This window comes from Cygnus atratus, chromosome 18 (assembly GCF_013377495.2).
Source record: "Cygnus atratus isolate AKBS03 ecotype Queensland, Australia chromosome 18, CAtr_DNAZoo_HiC_assembly, whole genome shotgun sequence".
Lineage (NCBI taxonomy): Eukaryota > Metazoa > Chordata > Aves > Anseriformes > Anatidae > Cygnus > Cygnus atratus.
Window position 1 is genome coordinate 6,296,240 of NC_066379.1, and position 24,797 is coordinate 6,321,036.

The 24,797-nt window shown below is 65.5% G+C and overlaps 2 protein-coding genes across 2 annotated transcripts; both read right to left on the reverse strand.

The window, feature by feature from the left end:
• Nucleotides 1-1,364: 1,364 nt before the first annotated feature.
• On the reverse strand, nucleotides 1,365-10,367 carry NHERF1 (NHERF family PDZ scaffold protein 1). Its single transcript, XM_035558673.2, has 6 exons — nucleotides 9,949-10,367; nucleotides 4,251-4,409; nucleotides 3,511-3,664; nucleotides 3,044-3,084; nucleotides 2,459-2,554; nucleotides 1,365-2,374 (listed from the first exon to the last, which is right to left on the reverse strand). The coding sequence occupies exons 1-6, from the start codon at nucleotides 10,339-10,341 to the stop codon at nucleotides 2,210-2,212; spliced, it is 1,008 nt and encodes a 335-aa protein (XP_035414566.1). The 5' UTR covers nucleotides 10,342-10,367; the 3' UTR covers nucleotides 1,365-2,209.
• A 3,476-nt stretch (nucleotides 10,368-13,843) lies between these two features.
• RAB37 (RAB37, member RAS oncogene family) lies at nucleotides 13,844-24,187 on the reverse strand. The gene is made up of 9 exons (XM_050714443.1): nucleotides 24,134-24,187; nucleotides 19,989-20,099; nucleotides 15,850-15,891; nucleotides 15,643-15,709; nucleotides 15,505-15,557; nucleotides 15,068-15,133; nucleotides 14,346-14,402; nucleotides 14,018-14,094; nucleotides 13,844-13,949 (listed from the first exon to the last, which is right to left on the reverse strand). The coding sequence occupies exons 1-9, from the start codon at nucleotides 24,185-24,187 to the stop codon at nucleotides 13,844-13,846; spliced, it is 633 nt and encodes a 210-aa protein (XP_050570400.1).
• Nucleotides 24,188-24,797: the final 610 nt, after the last annotated feature.

Below are 24,797 nucleotides of genomic sequence, written 5' to 3' on the forward strand. Positions count from 1 at the left end.
AGAAGAGGCGACACACAGCACGGGGCTGCCGGGAGGAGATGCTCCCGGGACCCGCCGGCTGCCCCCCAGGCCTGCCCCTGTCCCCTGAGGGTGTCCCCAACCCGCAGCATCGCCTCCAGGAGGGAACATCGCTCCGGAGGATGGAGCAGGTTGAAAGGAGACCTCCCCCAGCTCCCAGGGGGGTGGGAGCCTACACATGCCCTATAGGCCTGGTCTTGGTGCTCAGCCTGTGAAATGAGTGCACGGAAAGGAGGTACCCTGTCAGATACCCTGTCCCTTCCACGCCCCCCTTACCAACCCCCCGGGACAGCTTCCCCCAGCACATCCCCCCCCCCCCCCCAATATGCTCCTGAGCCCCCCACACCTCCCATCTGCCAGCACCAGCCCCCTTGTTCCCACAAGATTTCACAGCTCAGATGTGTCTTTTAATCCAATTGCAAAATTGGTGATTTTTTGGAAAACCCATACATACCAGAGGCTCCCAGGGTTGCCCGAGCCACACTCCTGGGCCAGGACCCAGCCCAGAACTACCTTGCAGCACCCCTGGGGGGTCCCAAGGTGGGTCCCAGCCTTGGAGGCGCTGGCTGGCACAAACAGGGTGCCTTCTGGAGCCCCCATCCCCTCCCCAGAGGGGTCACTGCTGAGCCCCTCGTGCCCTCCTGCTGCAGGAGGGCTTAGCTCTGACCTGGTAAGCAGCACAAGGCTTAAAAATAGCCCTGGGACACCAGCCCAGCACCCTCACCTGCAGGCTCCATCCTCCCCTGAGGGTCAGCCCCCCCCCCCCCCAGGGAATCCCCTAGAAATCCCACCCGGGACAAGCAGTCCCCTGCCCTCCTCCTGCCCGCCCAGGGGCTCAGGGTCACCCCAAACCCCACTGGAGGGGCTTGGGGTGGTTTGAGGCTGCCCCCCTCCCACCCAGCCAGCAGCCACATCCCTCAGGGCAGATTAGAGGAGGGCAGCCTGGCACTGCCCCCCCTCTGTGGGATTTAAACCTGTTAATCCCCCCAAGGCATTAACCCGTGCTGGGACCAGCCTGGCCCTCCCAATCCCCCCAGCTCAGCACCCAAACTGGACCCAGTGTGGGTCCATCACAGCCTAAGCCCCCAACAGGGGGGTGTTAAATCAGAAAACCAGGCTGTGCCAAAGCATCTCGGAGGGGCTCTGTGGCTAGAAATTTAAAATAAACCCCGCAAAGACATCCACCAATGCACAACTGGTCCCAAAGACGCAGCCCCAGCCCCATTGCAGGACCCCCCATGCACAACCACCCCCACAAGGGGACACGGGGACACCCACACTCCGTCACCCAGGACCCCCACGGTGCTGAGTCCTGGGGCCAGGGACCCACAGCTCTGAAAGGATTTATCCTGCAGCTGGGCTCGTGAAGTCAGGAAGATTTATTCCAGTCAACAGAATTTCTCTCGAGCTCATCAGCACGGCACCCGACCGCGAAACACGGAAACAAAACGTCCACAGGAAGAATTTCCACAAAATACATTTTTTAAAAAAAATAAACAGTGTGATTGGAAAACCTCTTCTTTTGGAGGGGAAAAAAAAGACAGGCTACTGAGAACCCTTTAAATTAAACAGTGTAAGATGCAAACCCTGATCGTCTCTGCCTCCAGGAGTGAGTGGTAGCACAGGAGGTGATTATTGCTTGCTCCAGACACCCTCTTTTCTCCCAAAACAGCCCCGGGGCAAGGTGCCATGGGATGTCCCTGTCCCTGTGACTGTGGGGGTCTGGGGCGAAGGGACGGGGTCATCGTGGACGGACATTGCCAGGCAGGGGGGAAGAGCACCGACCTGGGAGGAATCGCATAGTCTGGGGCTGGGCAGAGGTCACCAAAAGCCTCAGGTTTGGAAGAAAAAAAAGGGAGATTTGGAAGGGGACAGGAACAGGGATGGGGTTTGGGGTGGGAGAAGAGCTGGTAGAGGGGATCAGAAGTGTTGGGCATCAAACCTGGCCACCCCAAATCTCTCCTTTACACCTACCCAGGGGCACAGGACTTCAAGCCGGGGCTAGGGGAGCACCCGGGGCCAGTCTGGAAGTGGGGGCACCCCCAGCCCCCCTCCGCTCACCCTCCTGGGGACGCCCACCAGCCACCAAACCCAGTCCTCCACGGCAGGGCGGCAGAGACGAGAGGAAGAAAGGAGAGGCCAGAGGGGGGACAGTGGGGACAGGAGCCCTCGCCCCCGCCCCGAGGCGGTTTCACAGGTTGCTGAACAGTTCGTTTTTCTTGCTCCAGTCCATCTGGGGCGCCCGCTTGCTGGTGCGCTTCTGGTGGGCTCGCTCCTTGGCCACAGCCAGCGGGATGTCAAGGTCCAGGAGGGAGCCGGACGCCGAGCTGCGCTTGTCACCCTCTGGCGCGCCGGGCTGCGGGGCGAGAGGATGCTCAGCACCACGGTGGGGGGCTTCTCACCCCGGTACCCACACGTGTTTTCCTGCCCCCATCCCTACCTCACTGCGGGTCTCGCTGCCGTCGGGCGACGTGGCCAACACGGGGCTAGGGGACCTCTCGGACACCAAGTTTGAGTGCAGCTCTCCGCCGTTCTCCTGGAGGGAGCAGAGGGAGGGTAAAAAGGTGGGAATGGGGTTTGGGAATCACCCCCCGGGCTGCTGCTGGTCCTGGGGGTGGAGGGGAGATGACTGAAATCCTTCCTCCCAGCACATAATCCGCTGAGAGCTCCAGCCTAATAAATACCTCCGGTGCTGCCCGAGCAGGGCTGGGAGGATTAAAGGCTGGCCTGGCTGCCTGGCTGCTGCTGGAGGAGGAGGAAGAGGAGGAGGAAGGCTGCAGGACTGGCTGCTACTTCCCTGCAGCACAAGGGCCCCTGGCCACGCAGCATCGCGAGGACGGACACGGGGCATCACGGCCACCCCTGTGATGCTCAGCCCCACAAGAGACCCTCTCCCTGGGGGGCACCAGCAGTCCCTGGGGGCATCACCCACCCACTGGATGGATGGAGGATGGAGGGACTCCTAAACCATGCCCAGAGCTTGGTAGAAGTGGGATTTAAAAAAATAAGTGAAAAAGGCTCTTACCTTCTCTATATCACCGTTGGCAACGGGTTCTGGCAAGGGACCTGCAGGGAGAGGACACGGATGCTGATGGGACGGGCTCACCCTGCCCTCTCCCACCCCCTCGAGCCGCCCCTTGCACCCAGCCCCGCACCCCTGAGCACCCCCCACCCCCAAATCCTGCCAGCGACTGCCCCACAGGGCAGGGAGGGGGCCAAGGCCGAGCCGAGGAGAGCGGAAAGCGCCCGCGCGCCCTCCGTGCGCTCCCTGAGCCATAAAATCTGTCAAAGAGTAACCGGCAGGGCCATAAACCCTCCTCACCGCACGCCCCACGGCCATGTGCCTCACACGAGGCCCTCACCCAAGCACGGAGGTGGCACAACGGGGCTGCTCTGAACAAAATCCCCCCTCCTAGTGCTCGGGGGCTCCCCCCAAGCAGAGCCCTAGGGCCTGGGGACGAGGTGACACCGCAGCCATGACACCAGACCCACCTGCCAGGTGCGCCTCCGAGGGCACCACCTTGCACTTCTTGAAGAACTCGTCTGTGAGGACGTCCACCACCAGCAGTTTGGTCTCGTCGCCACCCTCCTTGATGGCGGCCACCACATTCGCGTGCTGCTTGCCCTCCACCGAGGCCCCGTTCACCTGCGGGCGTCACCGCGCCGTCACCGCTGGCACCGGGGACATTGCTCCTCCCGGCACCAGGCATGGCCCTGCCACAGCCCCCCGCCAACGTCCAGAGACGCGTGGGGATCAGCGGGCAGGAAACCTCATTAAAAGCAGATTTTCTCGGAGTGATTAGCACGGGATTGTACCGGCCGTGCTGGCAGGAGTGCGGGGCACGTGCCAGGATGTGGCTCCTCCGGGTGGTCCCCAACGAGCCCAGAGCTTTGTCCCCACCCTGGTCACCACACACAGCCCAGGACCCACAGGGTGCGGGGCCATCGAGCACCCTTTGCATTGATGCCCTCCCCAGCCCGTCCCACCCTGGGACAGCCCAGGGAGAGCCGTGCCCCGTGAGGTGACAGTGACAGCAGCTTATCTCCCAGGGGGTGAATCAGGGCTCGGCTGCACCCCTGGGTGGGAACGGCTCTGCCCTGAGTCACCGTGCCCCAAAAGGGCAGCTCCCGGGCACCGCCACACTGAACAGCCCCATCAGTGCCGTCCTGAGTTTTGGGGAGCCCCATCCCGAGTCTCGGGGAGCACAGGCACCCCCCGCCCCATCACCCACCTCGATGATGCGGTCCTGGGGACGCAGCCCCGCTGCCTCGGCTGGCGAGTCGGGGTCCACGGCGCGGATGTACTGCCCCGGGCGGCTCTTGTCGCTATGCAGGTTGAAGCCGTAGCCATTGGGGCCCTTCTTTATGTGGCACAGCCGGGGACGCAGCTCCTGTGAGGGGACAGCAAGGGGACAGCTGTAGGACAGCCGCTCCCAGACCCTTCCCTCTGTGGGGCAGGGCCATGGACCTGCACCCACAGCTGGGACACTGGGTCCTGAAACACCCTATGAACCCTGGCCCTAGTTAATTGGGCACAGGGCACACTAATTGTGGTGAAACGTTAAGGCAGGCTGTTATTACGTATGTCCTCAGACCAGGCCCTTCCTTTTGGGATCAGGGTTGCAATCACCAGGTACAGGTGGAGGAGGAAGCGGCCCGGACTGGTGGGAGGCACCCACATCCCACCCCACCCAGGAACCCACGGGGACCCTCCTCGTTCCCCCAGCACCCCACAAGGAAGGGACACGTGGAGCCGCTGCTCGACTGGGGCAGGGAGCAGCACCCGCAGCACCCCGGTGCCGAGGTGCACCCCAATGCCCGGCCACGACCCTCAGCGATTGCAAAACACAAAACCTGCCGGACTGGGGTGGTGGCACGTGGGACGTTCACCTCCTCGGGAGGCACCACCCAGCCCGCCCACGATGTGCCCAGACCTGCCCCGTCCCGGGGAAACCAAGCAGGGCAGCCACCCACCCCCAGATGAAACCCTTTAATGGTGGGGGTCCCTACTGCTAACCCCAAAGAAGAGGAAAATAGGTACAGCACGCCGCCGGGCTGTTCGTGAGCTGCACTCGCTGCCCAGCGGGACGGCCGGAAACCCTCTGAGGAACAGGGTGACACGGAGGTGGCTTCCTGCACACAGCACGGCCAGGACCGGTCCGGTTCCAGCAACCACAGACAACGTTTATATATTTACACGGAGAGGCTTAAGCCACGTTTATATTAAATACATAAAAGTTGTCTGTGGTTGCTGATACCGTCTTGATTGTTACCTCCTGATCTTGGGTAGGGATTCCCCAACAGCCGAGCCGTGCTCAAGTCCCCACAACATTCCCCACTAGGGCTTTTATTACTTGTTGATGCCACCTGTTCTCCTCTGGTACCTGTAACACCCCAGGGACGTGTGTGCACGGCAGGAGTTTCCCCCAACATATTCACCCCACGCTGCTCTGCACCCAGCACCCTGCACGTGATGCTGCGAAGGTCCCTTCGCCAGCCTCAGTCCTTGGAGCCAGCACCAAGGACGGTCACAGGGAGCCGCAGCCCGCGCGGGTGACACATTTACGACGGGCACCGGATCGGCCCAGCCTGGGTGACAGCCCTGCTGCCGCGATAACCCCGCTCCTCTTGCACAACGCCTTCCTGCAGGGCCAAGGCTGGCTGTCACGGCTCGCCAACGCCCAGCTGGGCCCACGGGGGACCGAAGGCAACAGGGGGACATGCCAGCAGCCAGAAGGAGCCAGCGGTGCCTGCATCCTGCCCCGGCTGTGGCCACGGGAGCCCCCCTGCGATGCTCGCAGCCGCCCCCAGAGCAGGTGGGATTGCAGCACCCAGGCCTGGGGGGGGTCCCTGTCCAAAAGGCACGAGGTGGCGGAGCATGGAGGAAGCAGTGATGCTTCTTGTTCCTGCTTTTGCCCGGGTTTGGGATTCGCTGCCCTTGGCAGAGCCGCGGGGTTGCTCCACGCCGATAGCTCGGGACAAAGCCCGAGGGAGCACACCGCGAGCGGGCACTGGCAGCACTCCCGGGTGAGGAGGAGGAGGACGATTTGGAGAGCAGAGCGTTGGCACCTCGGGGCAGGAGGATGCACCTGCTCAGCTCCACCGGTGAGGCACCGAGCCCTAAAACACGGCCAGCAGAGGCAAGAGCAGCCAGGGCCAAGGGCGAGAGGGTTTGGGGTGGGCACCCAGGGTGTGGGGCAGCCCTGCTGGGGGCAGGATCCTGTAGTGCAACTGCAGCAGGAGCTGGGCAGGAGGATAATGGAAATGGCCCTAATTTCTCTAAGCTTCCTTGTCCTCAAGCACCAGCAGCCCTTGTGTTGCACTCGGGGATGGATTAGCTGCACAGCCTCATCACAAGCTCTCCTGCACCTCCCGCGGGGATGGTGCTGGGTGAAGCTGGGCTCAGCATGGGACACGCAGCCATTAGGGTCCCATCCACGGCCACAGGGGGTCCCCAGGCAGGGCACAAATCCCCCTTTGCCAAAGGGACACCCGCATTGCTCCAAAAGCCTGCGTGGGACTGGAGCACCCAGCCCTGGGGAGGGGATCTGGGGGCAGATCCTCCCCATCCCAGGGGGATGGAGAACCCAAACACCTGCTGTGCTCCCGGCCTGCTAACAGATTTCAGGGCAGCTTTTGAAGGCCCGGCTCCCAGGAAGCTCCCTGCAGCCCTGCGAGAAGCACCGAGCCCGTAGGCGGCTCCGAGCAGCTGCGTTTTGGGGTTACTCAGAGAGAAACACGCTGGCTCTGAGGACGCCCAGGCCAGCAAATTCACACGGGCCCTGAAATCTGGCACACACAGTCGGGCCTCATACAAAGGGGATGCAAAGCAGCCTCTTGCAGCATCCCCGTCACGTAGCGCTGGACTGGAGCTGCTTTTCATGCAGCCCACTCCTGCTCCCAAACGCTGCTGGCTCGGGAGGAAATTTAATTCATTTCCTAGTTAAACTCCAGCTACCCCAGCGCAATGGTCCCAGCTGGGAACTGCCCCCTTCTCCAACCCCGGTACCCCAAAAAAGCAGCTCTGGGAGGCTCAGCCGGGTTTCACAGGGGGAAGCGAGCACCAAATTTAGTAATTGAGGACTGAATCTGCAAGAGGGAGGCCGAGGGAGCCGGGCAGGGCTGGCACCCGGCAGCAGAAGCCTTGTCCTGGTGGCAGCAGCCCCAGCCCGTGCCAGGGCAGCGGTTGGCAGCCGCCCGTGCTCTGCACAAAACTTTCTCAAGACGCTCCCCGAGCAGCTGGAGCCTCCGGAAACCCACGCGGGGGGAGGACACGACGAGCTGCCACCGCCCCCAGCTGAGCACCGGGGACGGTTCCCTGCCCTACAAAGGGGCCAGACCCCATGTTCAGCCACCCGGCACCGGCCCCGGGGATGCAAGACCGCCCTCGCCCCAGCGTGGGTGCGCTGCTGCCGGCTCCCAGCCCCTCGTGGGTGCCCCCTGGATCCCGCTTTTGCAGGGGTGCAGCTGAGTTCAGCCCGCATCCAGCTGCAGGGCAGGGAGCTGTGGGGGTGGCCCCTGCCATGGGGGGAGCTGGGGGGTTGTGGAGGGCAAGCAGGGACAGATCCTGCCTCGACACTGGAGGTTTTAAATCCTCGGGGGGAGAGCGGTGCCGTGCAGGAAGCCTGACAGCCAGCTCTCCTGGCAGCGAGCGTCTCTGGGCTTGCTAAGTAAATAAAGGCAAGTCCAGCCCAACAAAGCAAACAGGACTCTGACACATGCAAACCTCCCGCTCCCCGCCGGGACCGGCACTGGGAGAATCCCCACGGCCGCCGCGGGGAAGGGCAGGGCTCGGGGGCCGCAGGACAGGCACACGGCGTGCTCGGCGTCCCACGGGGCGGCTTCCCAGCACGGCCGGGAGCAGGATGAGCGCCCAACCGAGGCGTCGGCTCCAAACCTTTGTTTTTTCCCCAGCTTGGGGCCAGGCCCTGCCCCCCCCCCCCACCCCCAGCCACAGGGTTTTTCCTGCTACCTGTTGAGAAACCGTCTGGGGCTGCGGGTGGGCGAGCAGCAGTGTCAGCGGCTGTCACCAGCGCCACCGACTTCCTGCTCCCGTGCACAGAGAAACCGTCAGTGCTAACAGTGAGGCTGCACCCCAAGCTGACTCCAAGCCTTCATGCACCTCCGGTATCCCATAGCCAACCTGCTTCTCTGGCCGATAGTGCTGGGGTCCCATTCCCCCGGGGAGCCGCACATCCTCAAAGCGCCCTCAGCCCCATAAGCACAGCAAGGAGCTCGCCCAAGCTGCGTTAGATAAGGCCCTTTTACTTTTTCCAGCTCGTGGAGGGATGCCTGGGCTGAAGGCACGCACAGAAGGTCTCGCTAGCCCAGGGGGAGCGCTGGCACTGCGACAGATGGAAGGCGGGCACGTGCCCCCTGCACGGGGAGGGAGCACAGCCTGGTCGGGAGGATGCTGCAGGCGCAGAGGCCGCGTGTTCCTACCCAGAGCATCCTGCCCCACGCCCCCAGATGGGAGAGGTTTACACCTCCATGGCCACCAGACCCCCATCACTGGGCAAAGGGGTGCCGGAGCAGTGCTTTAGCCAGGCAGGGACCAGACGGGTGTCCTACTGTGTGTCAGCGGGGCTGGGGGAACACGTAGCTGCACCAAGCTAAAGTCCAACAGGAGACACGACAAGTAAAAACACCTGATCCTCAGCAAAACCCCACAGGACGACAGCTCGGCCAGGCACCAAAGTCCACCCGGGACCAACCCTGCGCCGGTGCCCATCCCAGAGCCACAGCAAAGCGCCGTGCTGGCACCAGGGGGGTATCAGGGGAGGTCAGGCATCTGCATCAGTCCCCAGGACTGTCCCCAGCCCGGGGACACCGTGCTGGCCCTGCCCTCTTCCCGGGAAGCCCACCCCCATCTTTGTTGGGGCAACAAACACCCTTTTTCACCGGGTAAACAAAAAGCAGTATTATCTCCGGCAGCCCCGAGCGTCTCTTAGAAACCGCTGCGGGCAGGAAAGGTCAGAAATTTCTCAATTCCTCACCTCTACATCGCTTTGTTTGTGCAACCGCTGACTCCTACGCGCTGCTTAAGGCTGACATTCCTGACTTGCTGTCCGTCCCCCGGGACCCACCGACCCCGCTCCAGGCTCCAGCATCCCCGCTGTGCGCAGAGACCGGGCACGCTCAGGGCACAAGTGGCTGCTGCCAACTCCTGCAGCCACAGCCCCAAGCCTTCCCTCGACCGAGGCTTTTTGCTGTGTTTTGGAGCTGGTGAACACCCAAAAAACCTTGTAGCAGCCCAGGCTGGGGCTCCCCGGTGCTTTGAAGGCAAATACACACAGCAGGGCCGGATGCTTCTAGTGGGGCGGGGGGAGCAGAGCTGTGCAGCCCCCGTGCAAACACCGTGGGCAGCAGCAAAGTGAAACCCTGCTTCGAAACCACAGCCCTACAGGGGTCACAGGGCAGTGGGATGGAGCCGGCAGCTCCCCAGGTGCTGCTGTGCCCACTCGCGGTCCTCAGCTTCGCACGCCCGCAGCTTCCCGGGGGGGTTTGACCCCGTTTTGCTCATCCTGCAGCACAAGGATGGGCTGGGGTGAGGGGGGGGTGCCAGGATAGGGCTGCTCCTGCTGGGGTGCAGAGCCCCGTGCACCCTCAGCACCCCAAAATCAACCAGCAGCAAGCAAAAACCAAGAGAACACGCAGCATCCCCGGCTGGCTGCCTCCTTCCGCGGCCGGGTCCGGGCTGTTCGTGGTGTAAGCGCATTTAAAACAAGCGAACAAAGGCCGAACCGAGCAGCCGAGCGGTGCACCGAGGCCGGCCAGGCGGCAGCGCTCCCCGCCGGGCTCCGCGGCGCCACCGGGGGCGGCACCGGCGCGGGGCTCCCCCAGCCCGGGGGGGGGGGTGTGAAAAAACTTCTCGGGGGATGAAAAATACCGCCCGCCCCCCCCCCTTCTGCCCCCCTGCCCCCCGGTTACCCGCTCGCTGCCGCCGCTGCTCCGCTCCTGCACCGCGGGCTCCGCCGCCGAGGGGTCCCGCTGAGCCTCGCCGCCGTCGGGGGGGCTCGGGGGCTTCTGCGGGTGCTCCTCGGGCTGCGGCTGCACGACGAGGAGACGGACGGAGCCGGCGGCGGCCCGGATCCGCTCCACCACCTGCTGGTGGCTCTCCCCCTCTACGTTCGCCCCGTCCACCTCCAGCAGGCGGTCCCCGGCGCGCAGCCCGGAGCGCTCGGCCGGCGAGCCGGCTTCCACCAGGCGGATGAACTGGCCCGGCTTGCCCTTCTCGCCGTGCAGGTGGAAGCCGTACCCGTCCGGGCCTTTCTCCAGGCAGCAGAGCCGCGGCGCCGCGGGCCCCGTCGGGGCGCTGCTCATGGCGCCGCCTGCACCGCGCCCGCTCTGCGCCGCCCCGCGCCCGCCGACGGCTTTTATAGCGAGGGGCGGGGCCGCCGGGGGGCGACGGCCAATCGGAGGGAGAGGGGGGCGGGGCCTTCGCTTAACTGAGAGGGAGGGGGGCGGGGTTATGGAAATAGCGCGGGGGTGGGCGGGGTTTTGGAAATAGAAAGCAAAGTGGGCGTGGTTATGGAAATGAGGCCCCGCCCCCGTGGCGCGCCCCGGCCCCGAGGGCGCGGGGGTTGGGGGGGGGGGGGCGGCAGGACAGGGACCCCCGTGGGGGCGCCCCCAGTTCCCTGTGGGGTCACCCCAGCCCCATCTGCAGCCCCGCTGCCCCATGGGGTCACCCCAGGTCCCCCGTGGGGGCGTCCCCAGTTCCCTGTGGGGTTGCCCCCGACCCCCTCTGCAGCCCCATTCCCCCATGGGGGCGCCCCTGGTTCCCCGTGGGGTCACCCCAGCTCCCCCGTGGGGTTGCCCCGGTCCCCCATGGGGCTGCATTCAACCCCCTCTGCAAACCATCTGCCCCATGGGGCCACCCCAGCTCCCCATTGCAGCCTCACTCCCCTCGTGGGGTCACCCCCAGCCCCCCGTGGGGCTGCCCCTGCCCCCTGCTGCAGCCTCAGTCCCCCATGGGGTCACCCCCTAACCCCCTCTGCAGCTCTGCTCCCCTGTGGGGTCAGCCCCAGTTCCCTGTGGGGTCACCCCCAGTTCCCTGTGGGGTCACCCCCACTCCCTGTTGCAGGCCTGGCCTCCACAGTTCTTCCCCCCCCACACCCCCCTGCGAAGCATCGCCAGCCCCCGTGTGCTCCTTGCTCTGTCCCCGTCACCCGTGGGACATCCAGCAGTGCCTGTGCCACCCCGCAGCCCCATATCCCCTGGCGTGGTGTGCCCGCTGCTACCTCTGCTCCAGCTGCAGGGCCCTGGGGGCTTCTCAAAGCTGGGGGTGGAAGGGGTAGAAGGGGTGCAAGGGGTGGAAGGGGTGCACGGAAGTGAAAGGAGCAGAGAGAAGCATGCTCAGCATGGGAAAGCTGCAGGGGAGGCCGTGCTCGCCGGTGACCTGCTGGGCGGCGGAAATGGGAGCGCAGCCCCTGAGCGGTCCCCAGCCCCTGCTCAGCACCCGGCTCTGGCCCGGCAGGGCGCTGGCACAGGGCGCTCCCAGGCTGGATAATCCCTGGGGTTCGGCTCTGCCACGGCCCTGCCGTGCTCCGCGCTCAGCCTGGAAAGCAGAAGTGGCCGCGGGAGGCTCTGGAAGTGGGAAGCGCTGGCTTTGGGGTCAGCCTGGGCTGCGGGGGCAGGTCCCACTGCTGGGCTCCGCGGCCTCGGCTGGAGTTCAGACCGGCCAAAGGTCCTCGGGGCCGCTTAATTAAGCATAATTAATTGTGCCCCAGCCAGGGGGGGAGGACGGGCAGCACGCTGCGGGGCGGAGCGGCTCTGCCCTGGCCCCACGGGGCTGCATGGGGCTGGGAAGCGCCGAGGGAAGCCAACAGAACCGGGAGAGCCGAGGAGCAGGGGGGCTGCCCGTCTCCTCGCCCCGCTGAGCATCACCCCGCTGCCGCTCGGCCCTGAGAACCGCGGCCGGGAGGGATCCCACGGCGGGCGGCAGCAGAGGAGAAAACCAGCAGGAGAAAACCAGGCCAAGCGCTCGGCGTGCCCTGGAGGCCTCGGCACGGCCCCATAGCGAAGGGGCTGCGGGCAGCGAAACCCCCCCCAGCTCTTCTCATCCGAGGCGGGGAGAAGCGGGTGCACTTTTCGGGGAATGCTCCTCTAATTCAGGAAACAAAACCCGGCCTTGGCAGGGCTGCTGTGAGCGTGGAACCCCGATAAGGAGGAAAGGCAGAGGGAGAGGAAACAGCCGGCGCTGCGCTCGGGTCCCCAGCGGAGCCCAGGGTGCTGGGGACACCGACAGAGCCCAGCCGCATCCTGCCAGGGCCAGCAGCTCCGGGACGCTGGCACAGCTCGGGCCGGAGGGCGGGGAAGAGAATAGAGCCGACGTCTGTTTGTGTTGAAGCTCTCTGGCATATTTTTTTTTTTGCCGAGCTCAGCCAAGAGGCGGCGGCGATGCCATTGGTGGGAAGCCGGAGTTATTTGGGGAATGCTGGACTCCGCACCGTGAGAGCAGCAGGGTAGGAGGTTGGTTTTAATTTAACCGGCCGTGTTTATTCCTCCCCTCTCACCTTTGGACTGGCTGAAATGTGCGGGCCGAGCCCCGGCGAGGAGGAGGGGGCCGTGGGTGCTTCTCCCACCCCGAGGTGCCACGGGGGTCCCGGGGGTCCCCGTCCCGCTCCCCTGCAGCCCGGCCGCAGCAGCCTCCCACGTCGCAGGCCCGGGGCAGGGATTTCTCAGGCAGAGGAAAAAAAAAAAACAACAAAAAACAGGCAGATGCAAAGCCTCAAAAATACCCAGCTTTAATCTGTAAACTTGCAAAGAGAGACCCGGCAGGACAGCGGGGGCAAAGGAGGCACCGGGGCAGGGAGGATGCTGACAGGGTGCTGTGCCCGGCAGCCCCCACGTGCAGCGGGGCTGTGCGCCCTGCAGCTGCCCTCAGCACCTCGAGCAGCACCCCAAATATTCCCTGTCCCAAATATTCCCCGTCCCAAATATTCCCTGTCCCGATGCCCTGCGTGGCACAGGGTGCTGGGGGGCGCGGTGCTGAGCGATGCTGAGCGCCGGAGCCGCGGCCCCGCGGTGCCTGAGCCTCGCTGCCCGCACCCCGCAGCCTGCCGAGCTCATTTTGGGACACACACGAGTGCCCCCAACCCACCGCGGGCCCAGGCAACCTGCAGAAGATTTCCAGACCACCAAGGGCCACTTGAGCCCCAACCCCAGCCTGCGCGAGGCCGCAGCTGGTTTGGTCCGGAGGGGCTGAAATGGAAAAAGCTTTTCCCTTAAATAAAGAAAAATAAAAGTCTCCAAATCCCACAGCTGCACGAGGGGGAAATGAAGGTTTTCCAAACTGCCGCGTGTGCTCGAAGTCAGCGGGGGCTCCGGGGGCTCCTTTATCTCTGGCTCCAGCTGCGGCAGGCGGGGGGCAGGCAGGGACACCCGCGGAGGTGCCGGCGAGGAGCCACGGCCAGGGCTGGGCACCAGCACGGGGATGGATACGGCGGCTCCCCGGGGGGAAGCAGGGGGGAAGAGGGGCAGGATCCGGCCTTCCCAGCTGGATGGGAGCACACCGAGGGCAGGAACGGCCGCAGGGGAGGAGAGGCCGGGCAATGGGGCCGTATCCTGAGTCCTGCTGGGGTGACGGTGGCATCGCCACGACCCTCGGGCTGGCAGGCATCACGCGGCGGTTGGGGCGCACGGCGAGCCCCTGGCACCACCCCATAGGGCGACAGGATCTGGCCCCTGCTCAGCACCCCACCAGACTGGGGTAACGTCTCTCCTCCTGCATCCTGTGCTTCGGCCCACCCGTGGGTGCTGGGGGGCAGGATTGGGCCCCGCTCTGCCCCAGCCCTGCCTGCGCCCAGGTCCCTGCCCGCCGCTCTCAGGCGAAGGCGCAGCAGCTGGATTTCTTCTGCTGCGCCTCGATGTAGTCGTGGATCTGGAAGCGGGGCTCGTCCGGCGGCTGCAGCGCTCGCTGCTTCAGCTCCCTGGGGGCGGCAGGACCCCGTTACCCCCGGGGACACCCCCTGCTCCCCCCCCAGCCCAGCGCACTCACTTGGCGATGGCGAGGAAGGCCAGCTCCACGTTCATCCCCGTCTTGGCGCTTGTCTCCATGAAGGGCACCCCGTACTCCTGCAAGGGCGGCGCGGCCCCATCAGGGACCAGTCCCAAACCCCCTCCTGCCCCCCCAGATCACCCCCTTTGGCTGGCTGGGGCTTGAAAATAGGGTCCCGTCCCCTCCCTGCTGTGCCACCCGTGCCACGCAGGTCTGGGCATCGAGCAGAGCAGGCGGCACGGCCACAGGGGGTCCCTAAATGAAGCGCCCGTGCCTGGGGTGCTGCGGGGGGCAGCGGGCGGTGCAGCTGGGTCAGACTCGGGCTCACCCTGGCCAGCGAGGCTCCGTCCTCCGTCCTCACGGCCCGCTCGCTGCTCACGTCAGCCTGCGGAGAGAGGGAGAGCGTCACCCACCTGGGGGCATCCGGCAAGCAGGCAGGTGGGTGCACAGGGGGCTCCCAGGAACTGGGGGGTTCAGGGGCCCAGGAACGCCCATTGCCCAGAGGAGAACCTGCCGAGCACCCAGTACCCGGAGGCATCCAGGATACTGGGGTCATTTGGGACCCGGGGACAGCGGGGGAGCATCCAGCACCTGGGCCATCAGGGACCTGGAGGGGCTTCTGGTGCCCGGCATCATCCCATAGCCCAGGGGGATCCCGTGCCGCGGGGACAATCCATTTCCCAGGCAGGCATCAGGTACCCAGCAGCGTTTAGGACCCGAGGAGAGGACATGGGACCTGGCTGGGCAGCTGGGATCCGGGGGGTGCCCCCAGGACAGGGTTGGGCAGCACGCACAGGAGCACCCATACAGGAGCACCCACACCGGGATCATCCCGTACCAGGAACCTCAGCCTCGTGCTGCCCTCCACTGGCTGCCAGGGACACGGCTCCCCGGCCCCCCCAGCCCTCCGGGGTCACCTCCAGCCTGGATCCCGCTGGAGGGCAGGGAGCCCCCCCAGCAGGGAGCCCCCCCAGCCCCAGCCCTCCTCAGAGGCACGGCCGGGGCAGGGCCAGCCTCGGGGTGAGGGAGGACTCGGGGCGCTGTGCCCACCTTATTGCCCAGCAGCATGATGACCACGTCCTTCTGCGCGTACTCGTGGATCTCCGTCAGCCAGGCCTGCGGGGACAGCGGGGCTGCGTCGGGGCGAGCGGCACCCCTCACCCTGCACAGCCCCCCGGGAGGGCTGGGAAAACTTTTTTTTTTTTTTTTCCCCCCCCCAGCAGAAACCATTCCAGAATCAGGCGGAGAGCTCTGAAAACACCCTCAGCCCTATAGACAACTCACCCCCACCCCAAGCTTTCCCCCTCCGGCCATTTGCCGTGCTTCTAAACAAAACGCGCCCAGGGGACGAGCTCCGAGCTGCCTGGGTCTGCCCAAAACAACCGGTGCTTGTTGCAAAACAGGCTTAAAATCCCCGCTCCCCACCCCAAAAAAAACAAACAGGCGTCACCGATCCCTGGGGACGAACGCGGGGCGGGGGCACTCACGCGGATGTTGTCGAAGGACATCTTGCTGGTGATGTCGTAGAGCAGGAGCAAGGCTGGAAGGGAAGGGGCCGAGGGCATTGGTGCTGCGGGGAGAGGTCCCACGGGGCTCGCCCACCCACCCCCCGGCCCCCGACCCACCTTGGGCATCCCTGTAGTAGGCGTGGGTCACGCTGCGGAAACGCTCCTGCCCTGCAGTGTCCCAAATCTGCCAGAAATCGTCCCAATGAGAGCAGGCAGGGCCCCCACAGCTGGGGACCCCCTGCAGCCCTGTGGGACCACGGTGTTGAGCCCGTTCCATGCAGCAGCAGGGCTGGGAATTGCACCCCCCCCAAAAAAAAGCCTCACCTGCAGCTTCACCTTCACGCCATCCACGGCCACCACCTTGTTCTGCGGGGGAGAAGGAGAGGACAAGGCGGTGAGCACAAGGCCCTGCTGATGGAGATGCAGGCAGGGCTGGCCGTGGGGCCGCAGGTTGAAGCCCTCTTGCTACAAAACCCCGTGCTCCCGGGGGCTGCGGTGCCACGGGGTGGCTGCAGGGCTGCCCTCGAGCAGCCTCCCCTGGCGCTTGCCCGGCATAAAGCCGCCCTGTGTCCTCGCTGGGCGTTGGGAGGAATTTGTCTCCGCTCTCGTGCCCCTGGCAAGCACAAGGAGAGCGTTCAGGGCCAGCAGACGCTGTGGGATCGCTGCTTGCGGCCAAACGCCGTCCCCGTGGAGCTGTCTGCGGGCATCGTGGGGGGGGGACCTGCTGGGGGCTGCTCCTGCTCCAGCCCCCGTGGCGGGGAGGTGAGCAGCTCGGCTGGGTGGCTGGAGGCACCGAGCGATGGCTGAGCCGAACCCCAGAGCCCGGGGACTTCCCTCCAGAAAAAGTAAAAAGGAAAGCGTGGGTTACTGGGAGGGCGTTGCGAGAGTCTTCTGAAGGCTTGTGCTTGGGGGTGGGTCTGGAAACGGAAGACGTGTATAAATAATTCGGTTTCCTGGAACTGTTTGAGGTAGAAATTCAGCTTCTGCGCTGACAAAACTCGGGGGTTAGCTCACAAAATGGGATGAATGAAAGAAAAAAGCGCCCTCAGAGTGCTGCTGAAGGGCAGGAAGCCACACACCGGCTGGTGGGACACTTACCTGGGGCCGAGGGGGTGCCCATGGGCCGGCAGCACCCTCAGGGCCACCCGGCGCTGGGCACGGTGGGTTTTCTTCCCCCAGGGCACAGAGGAAGCGCCACGTGGCCCCGCCGCGATAGCACGGCCCAGGGCTGCCCCCCGGCACTCAACCCACTGAAACGCCGCCGTAAGTCGTGCTGCAAGCAGCTCTTCCTGGCGGAAGGCGAGCTGTCTGAGTGCCACCTCCCCAGAGAGGTGACGGCCCGGCTACGGTTTGGCGAGCAGAAAGCGGCCGGAGGATGGCAGCGGGGCCGGGCGGCACGGATCTGCCCGGAGTAACTCAGCGGGGAGCATCGCTCGCCCCACGAGGTGTCTGCCCCGGCCAGGTGAAGCACCCGACCGTCCCACAGCCCTCACTGCCGTGGGTTGCAGGCGTTAAACGAACGTTTCGCTAATTGAAGGGGAAGAGCCCGCACTCAGCACGCTCTTCCGCTCGCAGCTGCTGGTGCAGCCCTGCTGCAGAGAGCTGCAGGAGCTTCAGCAACCACCAGCACCCACTGGTGGGGGACAGTTTGGGGTTTGGAGGCCCCAAAAGCCCCGAAGCCCCCGTCCGTCCGCCCATCTGTCCGTCCCCCCAGCCTGTCCCCAGGGCCCGGGGGAGCCAGGGCCGCCCGTCCCCTGGGTGGCGAGGGCAGGCGGCCGCGGTGGTCTCACCCGGAAATCTATGCCCACGGTGGCTATGAACGTCCCGGAGAGAAAGGCCCCGTCTCTGAACTGCAGCAGGAAGCAGGTTTTCCCCACGCCCGAGTCTCCGAGTAACATCACCTGCAAGGCGGGCGCAGGGGAGGTGTCGGCGGGGCGTCCCCAGCGGCACCGGGCTGCCCGATGTCCCCCGTCCCTTCGTGTCCCCCTTGCCCCCAGGGCTTGTCCTGTGGGGTGCGGGGAGCCCCGTGAGAGCCGGGGGGGAGCAGTGGTGCAGCCCTGCAATCCTCCCGAGGAAGGGAGAGGAAGGGAGGTGCAGGGAACTCAGCACCGGAGGCATCTCCCGGCCACCCCCGGAGCATCGCCGGACCCAGGAGGGCTGGTGGGGAACCGGCCACAGGAGCAGCCCCGGTGCCCCCCCCCCAGGTGTGCCCCTCACGGGGGCTGGTGCACGGCTCGGGCAAAGCCTGCCGCAGGCTTCCAGGGCCCTGCCCGCTGCAGACACCAAAGCAAACAGGGCGCTCGTCCCCTCCTGCAAAGCAAACAGGCCCCGGCCCAGGCACCGCCAGCCCAGGCGCTGCCCCGGTGCCTGCCGGCACGGCGCGTACCCGCTGCTGCCCCGCTCCCCTCCCACGCTGCCCTTTTCCTGCCCGGCAATGGGATCCCGAGCTTAAAGAAGGCAACGAGCCAAGAAGGGCCAGCCCTGCCTGCCCACCCGTCAGGGAGAGGGCTGGGGGCTGGCACCCACAGAGCGAGCCCCCCCTGCCACCCCTTGTCACCCCCGACACCCTCTGTCACCCTCTGCCCCTTCCCATCCCCGCTCGCTCTCGCTGCAGCAGGAGGAAGCCGGCACCCAGAGCAGCCTCCACGGAGCCCCAGCCTCCATCCCCTGGGCCCCCCTCACCGCCCCGCACCTTGCCGGCCACCTCGTAGTCCTGCGGCGGTGCCGGGGGGGCCCCGCTGCCCCCCGCCCTGCTCATGGTGCGTCCGAGAGGAGACGTGAGTCCCAGCCCGCCTTCCTCTTCCTCCTCCTCCTCCAGGAACCCTGCCCCTGCCCCCCCCCAGCAGCACCGAGCCCTGCCACCTCCCTGCGGGCGCGCACACGGGGGGGGACGGGGCCACCCCCTGCACTGAGCAGCCCCGCCAAAAACCCTTTGGGGTGCAGGGATGGAGACCCCCAGTACTGCGGCATCACCGGGGGGGGCAGCTGCTTGCAGCAAGACGGGCTCACCCCGTTTACACCCCCAGGGTTGGGAGCCCCCCCCCCGGCCGTGAGCTGGGTCCCCATTCGGCACCAGGCGGGGAAGGCGGCAGCAGCCGTTAGCAGGAAGCTGCGGCCAGGCGGTGCAGCGGCGCCCGTGCTCAGCCGGATGGGTGCTGGGGCTCCCGCTCCCCCCGCCGGGACCCTCGCCCAGCCCCCAGCCCCCTCCATCCACCTTCAGGGCTTTGCGCATCTCCCAAATCATTTGGGATAAGCCCAGGTGTGGGAACGCAGGAGAGGTCCCACGGGGAGAGCCAGGGGCGTTGCATTACCCCAAAATCTCTCCACAAAGCCTTATCCAGACCCACACCTTAGGGCTGCTGGGGTCTTCAGCCTCACAGGGACCATGGGCATCTCCCCCTGATGCCTTCAGCCCCTGCTTTATTTCCCCCGGGACCCCAGCAGATCCCCACGGGACACAGATCCCCGGCCCCGCCGCTCAGAGAGGTGCCCCCTGCGCCGGCGCTGCCGCCCGCTCCATGCCCCAGCCACCCCTCGCTGCCCCTGGGGACACGCAGGGAAATGGAACCAGTATTTCCAGTCCCAGCCGGGGGATCCGGAGTTCCTACACGCTCTGTGGCCAGCACACTGCCCGGAGCTGAGGACCCAGGCGCGTGGAGCTGCTGGAAGAGGCCGAGCCCCCCTGCGGCGCGCCGGGAGGGAGGACGGGGGGGATCCGGCCCCGTCGGGGCTCACCGGGCTGGCTGCTGTTTGCTCCAAGCTGTGAGCGGATGGGGACATGGAAGGGGACAGCGTGACACAGGGCTGGACACGGGGGGCTGGCCAGGCTGCCTTCGAGGAGCCCCCATCCCTGCCACAGCCCCGGGGCCAAGCCGAGCTCGCTGTGCGGGGGGAGAGCTGGGGGCAAGGGGTGGGAGCCCGGCTCAGCATCGCCTGCCTGCGCTGCCTCTTGGTGCAGAAAAATAAAATATTCAGGAGCTGGTGAAGGTGGGGAGGGCGGCTGAGCCTCCTCTGCCCCCCCAGGGGCACAGCACCACGTTTCCCTGCTTCCTTGGCCCGAACCAGGGAGCAAACCCGCTGCACGGGGCTGGCCTTGCTGCGTGCGAGGTCCCGGACTTGGGTCTCCGGTCCGGGCTCCCCCACGGGAGGGACACGCTCCGGAGCCGCTGCCAGCCCCGTGGCGGCTCTACAAATAGCTCTGGATGGCAGCCCAGGGCTTTTGCCAGCGTTGCCACCATCTGCTTGAGTTTTACACAGGCAGGGTCCGAGCTGAAGGCGGCTCTCTGGGAGCGGTGCAGGGGTCGCGTGTGGGCACGGCCCCGCTGTGGGACCGCAGCGTGACGCCTCCTCCAGCCCCAGCAGCGCGCAGCCAAACGCGGCTCTGAGCAGCACAAATCCCCCCAGCCCTCCGCCGGGTTCCCCAGCTGCTTCCCCAGCCCCGGCCCCAAGGACCTGGCCCTTACCGTAAACCCAATGCCCACAGTGGCGGAGAAGGAGCCTGGGATGAACTTGCCCTGGTCAAACTGGACCAGCAGAGACGTCTTCCCCACGCCGCTGTCTCCAACCAGGATGGTCTGCAAGGACCGCGTGAAGCGACATCAGCGCGCGGGAGCTGGCGATGCCCCAGCGTGCCCCCAGGAGCCCATTTTGGGGGAGGAAGGAGAAGGGAAGGGGTCTCGGGGGGGGTAGCAGCAGGAGCAGGGGGGACAGCCCGGCCCCACGAGCAGCCCCGCTAGGCAGCAGATCGTCCCCACAGGCTGCCGGGCACCACGGCCAGGTGGCTCGTGCCACGGTGCCCTGTCCTTCACCATCACCTTTGGACCTGCTGCCTGCCCAGGGAGGGATTCCCACCCCTCGGAGCATCCCTAATCCATGGCCCTGCCCTGGGCTGAGCTTTGGGGGAGAGGCAGCCTCGGTCCGTGCCTCCATGTCCCCTCCTGCCGAGCCCCAGAGCCCTCCCGCAAGGGGCACAACATGCCTGGACCCGGGCAGAAGAGACAAGGGGGCTGCACGGGTGGCAGAGCTGGGCATCGCCACCTCCCGAGCTACGGATCCGTGTCCCCGTGTCCCAGGGGGGCCCGTCCTCCTCCCAGCCCTTTCCCTTCTGCTCGGTGCCTGCCCTGGTTCCTCCCCGTCTCCGGCCCGAGGTGCGAGCACGAAGCCCTCCCTCCCCTCCCTGCCAGCTCTGGGACTTGTTTGCAAAGCCCCGGGTGCAAACATTTCCGTCCCGTCAGGAAACCGAGGCACTTGGAGCCCCGTCCTAGGGACACGAGGAGGAATAAACACTCCGCTAGCAGACGTCTCGCTCAGAAGTGGTTCTGGCCCCGTCCTTCAGGACGTGGGCGTTCCTATAGACGCAGCTCTGCCGAGCACGGGACCTGTGCTGCCACTTCTGCCCGTGCCTGCATTTTGCTGCCCCGCATTTCCCCGCGGGGTTCAGACCCTGCAGCCCCAGCACCCCTGCTTCGTCCTGGGCTCAGCACCTCGCCCCTGCCCCGGCATCATTGGCTCTGCCCAGGCACCTTCCCCATGCGGAGAGCTGGGTCTGCCCCGCAGCAGCCACACGGGAAGACACCAGGAGAGTTCATTACTGCAGGATGCCTGGTACCCGGTGCTATTTTAGGGCTACACATTATTTTCCAGTAAAATACCAGTGCCCCAAGGTGCAGCAAAGCCAGCTGCGACCTGCTGCACTCTCTGGGAACGGTTAATGCAGGGGATGGCATTAATTATGGAGAGAGGGGAGGGAGCTGGGATGAGCACCAGGAAAGTCTCCAGGGCCTGGGATTTAGAGAACTTGTACAAAAGGCAGGCTCCCCTATCAATAATTTAACCGGGATTTCTAGCAGAGACGACTCAGGAACTGCTTCATGACTTAATCATGGTAAAGGTCTGGATCTGCCAGGGGAGAGGCAGCGGCTCAGCACCGCAGGAGCAAGCACAGGGGCACGGAGCGGCAGCAGGGGATGGGGATGTGCTGGTGGTGGCTTTGGGAAAAGCTCAGGGCTTTGTGGGGGTACAGCACAGAGGAACCCCCCTTTCTAACCAGCCATCGAGACCTCAGCTCGGGCATCTCTGAGCTGTGATAACACAAGGGCTGCCCACTGGGAAGCTCCGAATCCTCCCTGCCCCCCTCCAGCACCCCTCTCCCACAGGCTGGCCGCCCCAGCACGCCCTCAGCCCCGCTGTTTTCCCGTGGGAACGCTTTTGCCTGGAAAATGGGAAATAAAACCGCTCATCACGATATGCCGGGGACCACAACCCAGAGGAGGGCACCATGAGTGCAGGCTGGGGAAGCCGTCCCCGTGCCCTGCGTGGGCAAAAGCAGCTTCAGCTCCCCGCCACCACCCCTGCAGGGAGCCAGGCAGAGCTGCCCAACCCTCAGAAATCCTGCCTGCAGCTTTGGGCTAGGGACAGAGCAACAACACCTTGGGGGTTTGGGCTGCTCTAGACAAGTGCCCTTGCTTCGAAATCGCTGCCAGCACAGTGCAGGCTGCAGAGACGAGGCAGGGTGATGGGTGCTGGGGGTGAACCCCAGCAGGAAACGTGCTGGGATCTCTCTCCTGGCAGCAAGTGAGCAAAGAGATTTTGGGCGAAAGCGCCTGGAAAAGAGAGGTTTTGCACGGCTGTTGAGGCAGCTTAGGGAGCTGCGTTTCCAGTGCCAGCCGAGCAGTAGGAGAGCTGGGATGGAGCACGTGGGCTGAGGTTACTTTTTTGGTTTGTTTTTTTGAGCTTTAGCATGTGGCAGCTGGACCTGAGCTAAAATTGTAGCGACTGAGAGCCCAGCAGGGGAAAAACCCAGTCCTGGCAAGGGAATGCAGGGAAGGGAGAGGCACTCCTCCGTGGGCTGTTCTCCTGCTGCTCCCTGAGCTGCTGGAGCCCCAGCCCCACAGGTTTGCTCCCAGGTCAGCAGAATCTGTCACTTATTTTTGCCTGCTCTATATATGAAATCAATCTGCCCCACTCCAGGCAGGTGGATGTCTGAGCCCCTCACGTTGAGCCCAGGACCCTCCCCAGCCTCAGCCCCAGCAGGGGCTGCATCCCACTGCTGAGACAGCAGCCCTAGAGCTGGGCGCCAAACCAAAAGCTCTCCCAGGGGGTCCCTGTTTGATCCCCCCATAGCACCGTGGCTCAGCCGCAGCCTGGGGACACGTCGCTCTCTTCCCCTGTGGCTTGTTCCAGCTGAAGTGGATCCGAGCATCCTACGGGAGGAAGAACAATTTGGCAACGGGTCACATCACCTGAAAGCAGAATCTGTCATCCTGTGCCAAGTGAAAGTTTTCTGGAACAGCCCGGAACAAACCTCTGCCGTCCCTGCTTTGATTTCCTCCTTGCCTCTTTCCCTCCCGGACCTGGCTTTAGCCCCCGACCAGAAACCAGTTAACCTTTGCTTCCAGAGCGAGCTCTCCAGGGCTTTCTCAGCACATTTGCAATGTGATTCCTCGGGCAGGAACCGGATCTGTTGAGGTATTTGCTGCCTCATGTCCCCGGAGCGAGAGGAGACTTGTTTCTGCGTGACAAGCAACCCAGCCAGCAGTGGCAGCAAAACACCCAGGGAAAAGGCAGAGAACGAGGGGCTGGATGGTGATCTGCCTGGGCAGCTCTTCTGCCTGGGAACTCATCTCCAGCAGCACCAACCCCCAGCTGCAGCAGCGTGCTGCTGGAGAAGAGGGAGTTAAGACTTTGCGAAGATTCGGAGTTTCTCGAGTCATCCCCAGAGGCACGTCCTCTCTTCTTGGTGTGCAGCAGAAATGAGAGTTGGTAGTAATTGATATTTTCCTGCTAATCAAGGGCTGGGCACGCTGCCCTGAGTAAAGTGGGCTGTCAGATAGGCTGGGGTTTGCGATGAGAAACCCTCTGGGCTCCAGCCCTTTCCCCTGCCTCCCCCCAGCCCCCTGCTTTGCTCCGGCCCCCAGGAGTGCAAGCCCTGCACAGTCACATTCGGGACTGCAGAAAAACAGCGTGAGGACAGCAAAAAAAAAAACAGGAGACGTGGATCTGGCAGAGATCAGCATCTCCCCCCCCCCCGTTTCCCGGAGTTGCAGGGCAGTGCCTGGGCGCAGGGAGCTGAGGCTGTGCTCCAGCAAAGCCTGCAGCAGATCCTGAGCCACCCAGGGGCGGCAGCAGCCCCGGGCACCCCCCCCTGCGGTGCGGGGTTACGAAACGGTCTCAGGGCCAAGGAGAAGGACTTGAAAACGAGGAGGGCAGGGGTGTCCCGGCTCCTCGAGCTGCCTCCGGCAAGCGGAGCACGGGCTGTGGCTGCCCCCAGCCCCCGGGGCACGCACAGAGCTGCTGCGGGCAGCACCGCGGGGCTGGCCCCTCTCCAGCTCCGCTTTGCACACACGTCCGAGCCCCCCTGGGACCCCCCCACCGCCCCCCAGCATCGGAACCGACCCCCCCCCAAACCCCCCCAAACCGGGGTGGGGGCTGCAAAGGGAGCCCAGCGGGGCAGGAGGGGCGAGGAGGGGAAGGGGACAGAGTTAGCGGGGGAAGTTCAGGCTGCCCCCTGCCCCCGGCTGGTGGTCCCACATCTCCCCAGCATCCCCCCCCCCGGCGTCTCGCAGCCCCCCCGCCCTCCTGCGCCCCCCCCCGCCTGCCCCAGCCCTACCTTGTGCAGCAGCGCCTCGTTGTAGCCGGCCCCCGCCGGGCCTGCGGGCTCCATGGCCGGGCTGCAGGGGCCGGATCCGGCTGCGGGGGGGGGGGCCGGCAGGGGGCCGGGCCGTGCCTGGCCAAGGGGGGGCCGTGCCGGGCAGCGCCGCTCCCTGCAGCACGGCGGACAGCGCCCCGCTCGCCTTCAAGCACCGCGGACAGCGCCCCGGCACGGCACGGCTCGGCACGGCTCGGCACGGCTCGGCACGGCTCCAGCCGGCCCGGCGCGGTTCGCTCCCTCCCGGCCCTGCCCGGTTCTCTCCGGTCGCTTTGAGGAGCTCAAAGCGCAGCACGGCTCGGCTCGGCTCGGCTCGGCTCGGCTCGGCTCGGCACGGCACGGCACGGCACGGCACGGCACGGCTGCCTCCCCGTTGGATAGAGGAGCAGAGCCTGGCTCCCTGCCGTGCCCGGGGCTTGCAGCGCTCCTGCTCCGGTCCCTCTCCGGGGGTTCCCTGAACCCCACCCTCACCACCGGGATATGCTGCCCTCCTTCCTCCTTCCCTCCTTCTTTCCCTCCCTCCCTCCCTCCTTCCATCCCTCTCCCTCTCCTTCCTCCATCCCTCCTTCCTTCCCTCCATCCCTCCTTCCTTCCCTCCATCCCTCCTTCTGTCCCTGCATCCCTC

Excerpts from the sequence above, each read along its gene's own strand:
- NHERF1 (XM_035558673.2), bottom strand. The coding sequence starts at position 10,341 with ATGAGCAGCGCCCCGACGGGGCCCGCGGCGCCGCGGCTCTGCTGCCTG. Across the intron at positions 4,410-9,948 it reads GCAGCGGCGGCAGCGAGCGG|GAGCTGCGTCCCCGGCTGTG; the intron begins GTAACCGGGGGG and ends GTCCCCTCACAG. Across the intron at positions 3,085-3,510 it reads CTCGGAGGCGCACCTGGCAG|GTCCCTTGCCAGAACCCGTT; the intron begins GTGGGTCTGGTG and ends CTCTCCCTGCAG.
- RAB37 (XM_050714443.1), bottom strand. The coding sequence starts at position 24,187 with ATGGAGCCCGCAGGCCCGGCGGGGGCCGGCTACAACGAGGCGCTGCTG. Across the intron at positions 20,100-24,133 it reads ACGAGGCGCTGCTGCACAAG|ACCATCCTGGTTGGAGACAG; the intron begins GTAGGGCTGGGG and ends CGGTCCTTGCAG. Across the intron at positions 15,558-15,642 it reads CTACTACAGGGATGCCCAAG|CCTTGCTCCTGCTCTACGAC; the intron begins GTGGGTCGGGGG and ends CTTCCCTTCCAG.